We start from the raw sequence: 11,618 nt of genomic DNA, 5'->3' as shown, positions 1-11,618 counted from the left end.
TGTGCTCTCGCCCAAGCTCAGTGATGGCATGCGCTGCTCCTGGCGAGAAATCACTCTTCTGGGCTCAGCTCAGGACTCAGCCCCTCAGGGAAACAACATGTGTCTAATTTTCACAGGAAAGTCACCCAGGTAAGTGGCCAGGGGTTAGGAGATGTGCTCAAGCTTACTCAGCTAGCAACAGACAGAAGCGAGGTTCACATCTCCTCCAATCTGGTTTTAGACTGTGATTTTTTATCATTTCATGATGTTTTGTTCCACTGCAGTTCTGAGGAAGGAAGTCAACGCAGTTCCTGACAGATGTCCTGATTCTTCTCAGTAACACAGATGAGGTCCCTCTGACAAAGTTAATGTCAGGGTTAAGGGGTCACTTCGAGAAGTTAGAGGTGAGTAAAGCTCAGAGCAATGGCCGTAGGAGAGGAGACTAATCTTTGGTAATCCGGAGGAAATGCTTCTCAGAAGAAAAGTTTCTTCATGTTATGAGGTCATAGGCTCCCAGACCAGTGGGTGTCACAGTGATGATAGCAGTGACTCACCCACCTTCTGCTGTTCCAGAAGAGGGAGGGAGTGGGAGGCTGTGCAGTGGTTAGGGGACCTGACTCCTGCCCCTGCAGGGATCTATTCCTGGGCTTCCTCAACGTGGGCACAGGAGGAAGTGTGTGAAGGGGTTTCCCCAACATCTGAGGGCTCCAAGGGGACAGGAGAAACAATTGCTAATTTCCAGACTCAGAGTTGGACACTTGTTGTCAGGGAGCTGGGGTGTCTGTGTTCATACACCTCCCCCAACACACTTGGTGTGGCACTGAGCTGGGAGCAAAGAACCTGGTCTTGGTCCTCTCCCCTGGCCCATAGCCTGCGCGCATAGCTAACATTTATTGGGCACTTAGCATATGCTAATAGCTTTATGAAACAGGTTTTCTTTGACCTTTCTTGAACTAATAAAGAAACAGAAGTTCAAGGAAGCACAATAACTTGCCCAACGTCACAAAGAGAGTCAGTGGTGTGGCCCAAATTAAACCAACAACAACAACAAAACAAACCAGGTTTATCCAACTTGAGATCTCATATTTGATCAATTTTTCTATGGATTAAAGAAGGTTCTGATTTCAAGAAACTCGAAGTAGCCATGAGGAAACAGATGAAGCTCAAATGTATCCTAGCACATTCAGCCACGTGGGAAGAAAGGGAAGAGCATGGAAGCCCTGGGGAAGCTCTAACACTGATGGGGGATGTGTGGGCATAACTCTCAGAGGAATTGGCCTTAGAGTTCATGTTGAATGAGTTTCTGGCCGGAAATAAGATCTTCTGAGTAAGGAGAAATGGGCAAAGGCATGAAGATAGTGGACGTGTTTGGGAAGAGTGAGTAGATTAGTGACCATCATGATGAGTCAAGAACTCGTGACTTCAGGGGACACTATTGGCATGATGATGACTGAAGATCCTGTGAAAAGAAAACCTTTAACTCTTTCAGATGAGCCCTCCTCAGAACCAAGAAGGCGAACATTTGGGGATTCTGCTTCGTGATCACTATGTTGTAGCATTTTTGGTGGGATTTGTTTGCCCAGAACTGTAAAGTCTATGCGTGTAGCCACAGGCTTCTTGGTTTGTTACTCATACAATGTCAGTGATGAGGCACAACCATTTGCTCATAGTTTTTAAGCGGAGGAAAATTTGCATCCTCATTCCATCTCCTCTGAGAACTGTGCACCTCAGCAACCTCCTTCTCCTTCTGAGCCCCAGAGGATGACATGGCACAGTGCGTAATAAGCACTTCTCAAGTGGGCTACCCAGTCTTCACAATTAAACATTTTAAATACCTGCCTAGTTTTCTAATACAACATTATTAATGAATATTCCTTTTCTTGAATGCAGAGGTTTCTCTTGGTCTTTTGTTGTTTTCATCTTTGCTGAAACAATGGTGTGCCTTTTATACTTTGTGTTATCTTCTGTTGAAAGGTTCTCTGCAGTGGGATGATTGGGTCAAAGATTCACCATATTTTTATGGGTTTGGATACATGTCACACAATCACCTGCTGAAAAGCTGGAACCGTAGCCTGTCACTGGCACCAACTTTCACTGCAGCCTCACCAATGTTGGGAAATGTGCTTTTCCTCATTTTTGTTAACTTATTAGGTGTAAATGCCTATTCTAACTGTGATTTCCTTGTTAATTACAGAAGTTAAGCATTTTCTGTATTTGTTTGCCATCTGATTTCAACTTTTGGCAAATTTCCCTTTGCTCACTGATCTAATAGAATTTTAATATTTTTCTTTTCAAATTGTATGAGTTCAAAATCCCATGTGGGAAAATAGGCAAAAGGCCCTCATAGAAGCTACATAAAGATGGACCAGGAGCCAGAACAGCAAAGGGGTAGTGAGGAAACATACTAAGTAAGAGCTTAGAGTTTATCTTCATTTTTGAAGTAGCTCCAGAGTAGTGATTCTTAACCTTTAATGAGTCTACACATCCTTTTGAGATATGGCTCCTTATCCCCAAAATGAACCTAACCTAGTGCATAGAATTTAAGTGAGTTCATGGAACACACCCCGCCCCTTCACCCTGAGGCCTGTCACAGATCCCTTTCAGTCAAGGTCCTTTGTTCTATAATAACTGCTTTAACTAAAATGTTCATTTAATTATGCTTATTTTTTTAAAAAATATTTTTATTGATTTCAGAGAGGAAGGGAGAGAAAGAGAGAGATAGAAACATCAATGATGAGAGAGAACATTGATCAGCTGCCTCCTGCAAGCCGCCAACTGGGGATCAAGCCTACAACCCAGGCATGTGCCCTGACTGGGAATGGAACCGTGACCTCCTGGTTCATGAGTTGATGCTCAACCACTGAGCCACACTGGCCAGGTTAATTATGCTTATTTTTTACAAGTCTGAGCAAAGATCTTAGTTGTTATGTTTTGTTAGAAGGTTAATGCTATAAATAATTCAATGTAGTCTTTATTTCTTTATATATGTGTACACACACACACATATGTGGTTGTGTGTGTGTTTTTTAATTTCAGAGAGGAAGGGAGAGGAAGAGAGAAATAGAAACATCAATGATGAGAATCATTGATTGGCTGCTTTCTGCAGGCCCCACACTAGGGGTTGAACCCAAAAGCCGGGAATGTACCCTTGACCGGAATCAAACCCGGAACCCTTTAGTCTACAGGCCCACGCTCTATCCACTGAACAAAACTGGCTAGGGCTAGTCTTTATTTCTTTTTCCTTTTTCTTTTTTTTATTATTTTTTTCTGAGAGTTTTGAGGTTATTTCTGGGTGGACTTCAATGTCCCAGATGGGAACTTGGCCTCACCATTCAGACCTCCAACTCCAGGTGTGACAAAGTCTCAATGATGTGGAATCCAAGTCCCTCCAACTCTTGTTGTGACAAGGGCTCAGTGATATGGGAACCTCTGAGTCTGAAACAAAAATAACAGATTGAGGCCCCAAAGACCTAAGATTTACCAGATTCAAAATTTTAAATTACTGTGTTTGAAAAACTTAAAGTGGAAAAAAAAAGAATCAAAAAGTAAGCAAGAGAAAAGTATAACAATTGAGCGGGCAGTTTTGAGGAAGAATTAAACTGAACTTTTAGAAATAATAAATACAGTTTTTGAAATAAAAAGCTCAGTGGATGGATTTCAACAGCAGAAGGAATGCATTGCTATAAAAGGAATTATTGCCCTGGGAGAGTCCAAAAACATTACTCAGCATGAAGAACAAAGAAACAGGGCAAGTCAGTGTGGCACAGACGTGTTAAGACACTGTGAGGACAGAGTGAGAAGGTCTAGCATAATCTAGTCACAGCCTCTTTAGCGGGAAGAAGAGAGCAGAGGGAAAACAATGTTCGAAGAGTTAGCATCTTAGAATATTCCAGAACTGGTAAATAAATGAATCCACAGCTCCAAGAAAAGTAGTTCATCCCCAGAAAGATAAAGAGAAATCTGTGCACAGATGGACTGCAATGAATGTGTAAGTGAAGTTGAAGAGATTATTTTGGAAGTGACTGATGTCATGATAGAAATGGAAGCCACCTTCAAAGTGCTGAGAAAATTAACTGTTGATAAAGAGTTGTGTACCTACCAAAACTATCTGTCAAGAGAAGGGACATAATAAAGATGTTTTCAGATAAATAATAAGTGACTTTGCTATCAACAAGCCCTCTTTAAAAGAATGTCTAAAGGGTTTTTTTAAAAGAAGAAAATTACCCTAGAATGAAAGTATATTCCTTTTTCTTTTTAGGTGCTATAACACATTGCCACAAACTTAGTGGGTCAGAACAAGACAAAATTATCATCTTTCCGTTCTGCAGGTCTGATTCTGACACAAGGCTCACAGGCTGGAATGGGTGTCAACAGGGCTGCTGGGGGCTCTGAGGAGAAGCTTTTTCTACCATCTGGCGGCTTCCTCCTGTCATCGCTGGGCCTTCCTCCTTCTTCAGAGTCAGCAGCTGGGGTAGGTCTTCCTCCCCGCACATCACTCTGACTCCTCTCCTGTCCTCCTCCACTTTGAAGGGTCCTGTGATTCCACTGGGCCCATCTGATGACACAGAACAACACCGCTGTTTTAAGTCATCTGATTAGCAAAGTCATTCCATCTGTAACCTTAATTCCCCCTTTCCCATGTAACCTGACACATTCACCGGTCTGGGGATTAGGAAGTAGACGGGTTTGGGGGCTATTCTTCGGCCTATCACACACGATCTGGGATGAAAGCAAGAACGGTGAGCCAAGAAATCAGTAAACATGTAGGAAAATCTAAACAAACCCCGTAAAAAAAATCTAAATGTGGAATCAGAAAAAGGACAGACCTAAAATGCCATCAATAATGCCTTACAGGTTAAGCGGGAGATGATTGAGGTTAAAAATGCAAATAGATCCATGAATTTTGGGGGAAAGAAGTTAAATATTTATTACCTTTAGTAATATGAAAAGTAAAATATTCCTGGTAAAATTTCAATAGTAACCACTAAAAAAGCAGAAACAGATTATGTAACTTCTAAACCAGTAGGGGAAATAAAAAGGCAATAACACCTGCCCCCCTCCCCACCAAATAAGGCAAGAAAGGAGAAATAGAAACATCCAAAAGGGTTATAAAATGTAAGTAGTAAAGCAAGTCCAAATATAGTAAAGATTATAACAGGTGGACATGAACTAAGCTTCCTACTTAGGGGTCAGAGTATCAGGTTGGATTTTAAAATCCGACTCAATGCTGTTTACAAGAGACATGCCCAAAATATTAAACAGGAAAGTTGCAAGTGTAAGGATGAAAGAACACAGTCAGGCACTAATTAGCAGGGGGTGGGACCTATCCATTCATTCAGAGCAGAATTTCTTTGAGAACAGGAAGGAGATGGCCACCTCGTAGTGACCAAGTCTTTAACTCACCATAATAGATGACACTGAACTTGTACGACTATGAACAAAACAAAACATCCCAAAAACTTCAACATATATAGACTTTGGAAGAGCCATAGCCACCAGGGGGCACGTGCTTATTATGTTCACGTGACTCTACTAAAAGCTTTGCGGGTTCATCAAACTGCTAGCATCATTCCTACTTTACAGATGGGAAGCATTCCCCACAGAGGACGAGGCTAGACCTGGGCCACAGTTTCTTCTGGGCTCTGCTCCCTCCTCCCTGAGCCCACAGCTCCCTTGAAGAACTTGGCACCGTCCATAGGGCCGCAGTCACCATGGAACAGGTTTAGATAGATCTGGGTGGACCTTCCCTGGTTGCAAATGAATAAAGAGGCCCCGGGGTACATCTACCCAGGTCAGTCACGGCATGCACACGGTACACGCACACGGGCACACACAGCCCTCTCCAGGCCTGACGGTGGTCCTCCTCGGAATCTCTTTAAGGAACCACTGCCATGCTGGGGCCGTAGGAAAGCCTCTTCTCTGTGCTCTTGCCCTGGCCCACAACTTTCTTCCTGAGCGCAGGGGCTCCAGTCCTCACCTCAGCAGCCTGCTACTTGCTCTGATCACCCACATCAGGCCCCTGCATATTAGCTCCAGAACGGGCCTCACACCAATCCCCAAACAGGTCTTCCTGCAAGAGCTGAAGGCTCTCCCTCTCTCCCACAGCTTGAGCTTGTATAGAAACAGCTCACATGCTGGCCAGCCCACGAAGCTCCCAATATCCCCTCCACTGCAGCACTGAAGCCAGCGTTTCGCCTGTCAGGTGGCAGCCAGGGGTGCTGCAGAAGGCCAAGGTCCTGCCCTTTCCCGGCTCTGGGCTCTTAGTAAGTCACCTCCACGTCCAAACCTCTGATTTGCTGGTCCACAGTGCCTTTGGCTGTTGAAGAGAGGCAAACATCACACCCATAAAGCACCTGGTAGGGTGCTGAGCACAGGTAGGCATCAACAAAGGCTGCCTCCTTCCCACCGTGCTCAGGAGGTCCTCGTGCTCTGGGATGGGCTAGCCCTTATTTCCGTAGTGGCTTCGGAGCCATAGCAAGGCCATGTTGGACATGGAATCTGGAAACGGATTCTTAGCCTAAGTTCTGTCCACAGGCTTCCCTGTCACTTGCCTCCATGTCTCCATTTGCCAAGTGGAAGCATTTGCATTTGGCCTCTGCCACTTGGCGTTTCCAAAAGGTCTAAGCCCAGGGCCATCCTCAGAGGTCTGGGATGGGCTTATGCTGCCACCTCTTAGGTCACATGTTACCCTTCTTGTGGAATAAGAATTCCATCCTGTACGTGTATAGGGTTAGCCATTCACCAAGCACTCCCACCTCATGGCCCTGTTTTAATTGGTCCTGGCAATGATGCTGTAAGGGAGATAAAAGGCAGGTGAGGTGTTCTGTTCCCCATTTCAGAGCTTGGGGGGCTGAAAGTCAGAGAGGAATAAGGGCTTTTCTGAGACACCGTCGGTGGGTAACTGGAAAAGCTAAGCATCCTGACTGCTAGCGCTTCATTCTGAAGGAGGCGTCATGGTGGTGACAAGGGCTCTGAGTCAAACAGCCCCGTGCCTTGGTTTCCCCAACTGTAAAAGGGAGATAATAAAAATACATCTGAAGATTGTTGTGAGATTCAGTGAGTGTGTGCATGACAGCTGCTGTGGTCATTGTTACTGTGGATGCCGAGCGTGCCGCCCGGACCTCCTCCCTGCGTGGGCACGGGCCACTGCTGGGAGGTCACAGCGCGCCTCCAAGGGAAGCCTGCGTCCAATGACCAGTCAGTGTGGGGATGGAAAGGCCTGACCCCCTCGCCAGGGCCACCCTCCCTCCAGATGGGCGGAGGCCTATGTCTGGGCTGCATCGCAGCTCAACCTCACTTTCTGCTCCGTCCTTCCTTCTTCACATCCCCAAATAGCTCCCAGGTAAGTGCCCCGCATGCTAATCTCCACAGCATGGTAGGCTTGTGCGCCTATTGAAAGCATCCTCTGCCGGTCAGGCAGGAACCACAAAGCGGGTGAGTTTGCATGGAACCATCACACAGAGTCCTGTCCGGTGAAAAGCATCTATGTTCTTGCAACAGACCCAGATGGGAAGGCCCTCCCCCGTCTAACTCCATGACCCGGCACCGCGCTGGGACCCAGCAGCTGGGGCAGCCTCCTGGCCTGGGCAAGCCCGACCCCGGGCTGTTCTGTTCCGGACACAGCCTCCTATCCCCAGTGATGCAACCCTGCCACCCAGCACAGAGTGTTCCTGTCACCCAGCACAGACAGGCTTGCAGTTAGCCATCTGCACAGGAATCTGAAGCACCGCAAGACCCTGTGGTGGGAACGTTTCAACGTTCCCCTTGAAAGCCCCTGGCCTCAGAAAAGGAAGCATTCCCAGGTGACCGACATCTGGGGCAGGGCTTCCCACATGCATCCCCCTGTGACACGAAACAACCAACAGAGACACCTGATGGCTCTAGTTGCTCTTTGGGGGATAAGACACCATAATCATGACCAGCTCCCAGAGAAGCGTACGACGTAAGCAGGAAAACGCAAACTGAAGAGCTGCTAAACTTGTTCCCACACCTTCCCTGTGGGAAGTCCCGGCGCCCCTATTCTGTCCCAAGTCCAGGGCTCTTGAAGGGGTAACTGGATAAGGGTGAGCAGGCCAGGCCCCTCACCCTGTGGGCTCCTCGAGTTGCCTTCAGCCCTGACCACTGCCCTTGGTGCTGAGGACTCAGGCCTGCCTGAACCCCAGACATGCTTCCTCTCACTTCCTCTTGCCAGGCTTGTCCCATCTCCCTCTGAGACCCCACCCCAAGCCCTGTAGGTTGGGGGTTCCTGCTCTGTGCGCCCTGTATCCACGTCCACCTCACCCTGTGATGCAGTGTCTGGAGGTGTGAACCCTGAGTCCCAGAGGACAAGGACACGCCCACCATGCTCACCTCTGTCCCCTTAGGGTCTCAGGTCACACCTGGCAGGTGCGTGGGGACCAGCGCACATCGGTTTTGTGGTGACTGCTGCTTATCCTTCTGCTGACAGCTCTGCCATCGGCTGCTGCGAAAGCCAGAGGCACCACACCTTTTCCTTCAGCCGCAGCTCCCAGGACACCAGGAGGGTCGATTGCTCTGACCTCGCTCTGCGTTCTGTTCTGCACTGTCTGGGGATGGGGGGGCAGAGGGAATGAGAAAAGGAGGAGCAGGTCTCCAGTGCAAGGCAGGTGCAGGCAGACCGATGGGGTCCTGCGGGGAGCTGGGGGTGGCCTGTGCACTCAGATGCGGGAGCTGCTGTGCCTGCCCGGAGCCCATCCTCTGCATTTTCATTTTCTTTTTTAGGGCTGAAACATTGATTTATTGGTGGGTGTAAGGTGGAGGCAGCACCGAGACTCTCACAAGTGCAGGGCTCGCCATTTGTCCAGGGGACCACGATTAGGGATGTATTTGACCCCACAGCCATCTGGGATGAGGCGCTTCTCGGCCACCATGTCTTCAAACTCATCCGCATCAAACTTAGTAAAGCCCCACTTCTTGGAGATGTGGCTCTTCTGGCGGCCATGGAACTTGAACTTGGCTCTGCGTAGGGCCTCAATCACTTGCTCCTTGTTCTGCAGCTTGGTGCGGATGGACATGATGACTTGGCCAATGTGGCCTCTGGCCACTGTGCCTTGGGGCTTCCCAAAGGCACCCTGCATGCCTGTCTGGAGTCCGTCAGCCCCAGCACAGGACAACATCTTGTTGATGCGGATGACGTGGAAGGGGTGGAGCCGCACTCGGATGTGAAAGCCATCTTTGCCACAACTTTTCACCATGTACTTATTGGCACAAATACGGGCAGCCTCCAGGGCTTCGGAGGAGAGCTGCTCGTATTCGTCTGACACCATGTGGCCACAGAGTGGGAACTCATCCACTTTCGCCTTTTTCCGCCCCAGGTCAAAGATTCGGATCTTGGCATCAGGGACACCTCGGCAGAAGCGAGACTTTGGGTACGGCTTGTTCTTACAATACAGGTAACACCCGGCGGGGCGGCGACTCATGGCGACATCAGGATCTTCAGTGGCACGCCGCAGGGAAAGAGATGCATTTTCATTTTCATTTACCAGACATCTCAGTCCCGCTTGCATCACTCGTTGGCTTTTACAGGATTATCTCATGCATGGCTCTGGTTGCAGGAAACAGACTTGCTTGAGCTTCTACTGTAAAGAGGAGTTTATGAAACAGGACATGGTGACAGGAAGCACAGCGGATTTCAGGAGAGACTGTAACTGGGAACAGGAAGGTCACAGGCCACAAAGCAGCCATGATGGTCTGTCCACCGCCCCCTCATGTCTGCGTCTGGGTTTCATTCTGGACCACGTCTGTGTGACCCTGAGGACATCTGTGAAACGGGGCTCAGACAGCGCCCACCTCGTGGGGTGGCTTAGGACTGAGATGGCCAATGGGCGGTGCTTGGAAGACAGGAGGCATTAAGTGTGAACCTCTGGGCGCCAGACCCGCCTCCCGGAGTGGCCCTCCCGACTGATGACAGATACAGACACCACGGTGTCTCGCTGGCAGGTGCCCTGGCTGCCCCGATGCCCAACTTTCCAGGTTTACAAAATCTAGTTCCTGATTGGAACAGGCGTTTCTCTACAGAAACTGCCTCAGAAGTCCCCGGCCTGGCTCAGAGGCCTGCGTGTTGCTGTGAGCCCCGCTGAAGAGCAGGAAGTGAAGGCGTGGGAAGTCCCTGCGGTCGGTCAGAGCACCCAGGTCGGGGTTCCACCCGCTCCCTGCACCTCCCAGCCAGACCTCAGGCCTGTGGGCTGAGCACAGGGACTCTGGGCTCGAGTCCAGGCCCCAGAGACAGGGTTAGGGGACTGAGAAGGGCTCAGCAGACCCCTCCGGACATGTTTAAAGATAAGGAGTGAGCGCGTCCATCATTCCCCACAGGAGAGACAGGCTTGATGGCCGCCTTTGAAGGCAGCACCAGGCGCCTGCCTCTCCCCTAGCTTCCCTATGCCCTAAGGCAGTGCCCACGCATTTTACAGCTTGCCCGTCATTCCTTGTTGGCCTGCCTCTAATCTAAGGTGGGGCAGGGAGTGTCGGCCGTTTTACAGCTATTGGACTGAGGCCTAGAGAGCAGAGGGAATGTGTCCAGAGTGCAGATCTGGGGACAACAGCCAGGACTTCCATTCTCTCAAAAGAGCCCTGGCCTCTATTTCCCCAGGTGTCAACCCAGATGGCTTTAAGGATTCTGGGTTGTCTTCCCCTGATGGCAGGGTCCAGGGGCATGAAGCCAGAGAGCAGGTTCTGAACGGCCAAGAGGAGAAGGTTCAGAACACAGGGTCTTCCTGCGGAGGTGGGGACAGTATCTGGCCTTGAGGACAGCGTTGCTCAGGCTCCGGGGTGCGGAGCCTGAGGTAACTGGAAAAAGCATGGATGCCCTTTGCTCCCTAAGCCATGCCCAACCATGTGACCCTCAGACCATGAAGAACCGCACGCACCCAGGAGCCTTCGAGATTGCTGTTTCCTCCACCTGGAACACGTTCCTCTTCTTCACCTCACTCAGGTCTCAGCTCCACGTCACCTTCTCTGAGAGGCCTCCCCTGGCCACTTTCTCTACAACACGCACCCACCTGGGTGTCCCTCAGAAACATCGTGTTTTGATTTCCTCCATAGCACTTACCGTCATATAACGTTGGTTTATTTATTTACTTCTTTCTTGTCTGCCTTCCTCCATTAGAATATCAGAGGACTTGCCCAGCTAGCATAGCTCAGAGGTGGAGCATCCACCTATGAACCAGGAGGTCATGGTTTGATTCCTGGTCAGGGCACATACTTGGGTTACGGACTCAATCCCCAGTAGAGGGCATGCAGGAGGCCGCCGATCTCATCATTGATGTTTCTATCTCTCTCTCCCTCTCCTTCTTCTCTGAAATCAATAAAAATATATTAAAATGTAAAAATTTTTTTGAAAAAAAGAATATCAGAGACCTTGGCTGGCTGTTCCCATGTCTGGAGGAGTGACAGGCACACAGGATCAAGTCAGTCCGTATTGTCTGTGTGTATGGACCCACGCATGAACTGGTGGCAGTCGGGTGGGGTGGGCACACAGGGCCAGCCCCACTGGTCCAGCTGAGGTCCCCACATGACCTCCCGTCTTACGCAGATAAGAACCAGTTTGGCTTCTGCTAGGCTGAGTCACCGCTCTGGCAGCAGGGGCTGGCCAGCCTGCGTGGGTGTCTGGAAGGCAGCTGCTC

At 49.3% G+C, this 11,618-nt stretch overlaps 1 protein-coding gene across 1 annotated transcript; it reads right to left on the bottom strand.

The window, feature by feature from the left end:
• Positions 1-8,711: 8,711 nt before the first annotated feature.
• Positions 8,712-9,424, bottom strand: LOC139019499 (large ribosomal subunit protein uL16-like). Its single transcript, XM_070428506.1, has one exon. The coding sequence runs from the start codon at positions 9,414-9,416 to the stop codon at positions 8,772-8,774; it is 645 nt and encodes a 214-aa protein (XP_070284607.1). The 5' UTR covers positions 9,417-9,424; the 3' UTR covers positions 8,712-8,771.
• Positions 9,425-11,618: the final 2,194 nt, after the last annotated feature.

The sequence above is a fragment of the Myotis yumanensis genome, unplaced genomic scaffold (assembly GCF_028538775.1).
Source record: "Myotis yumanensis isolate MYYU_CA2020_CCGP unplaced genomic scaffold, mMyoYum1.0.hap1 SCAF_11, whole genome shotgun sequence".
NCBI classification, from domain to species: Eukaryota; Metazoa; Chordata; class Mammalia; order Chiroptera; family Vespertilionidae; genus Myotis; species Myotis yumanensis.
The sequence above is the reverse complement of the archived record's forward strand: the minus strand, read 5'-3'. Positions and strand labels throughout refer to the sequence as shown.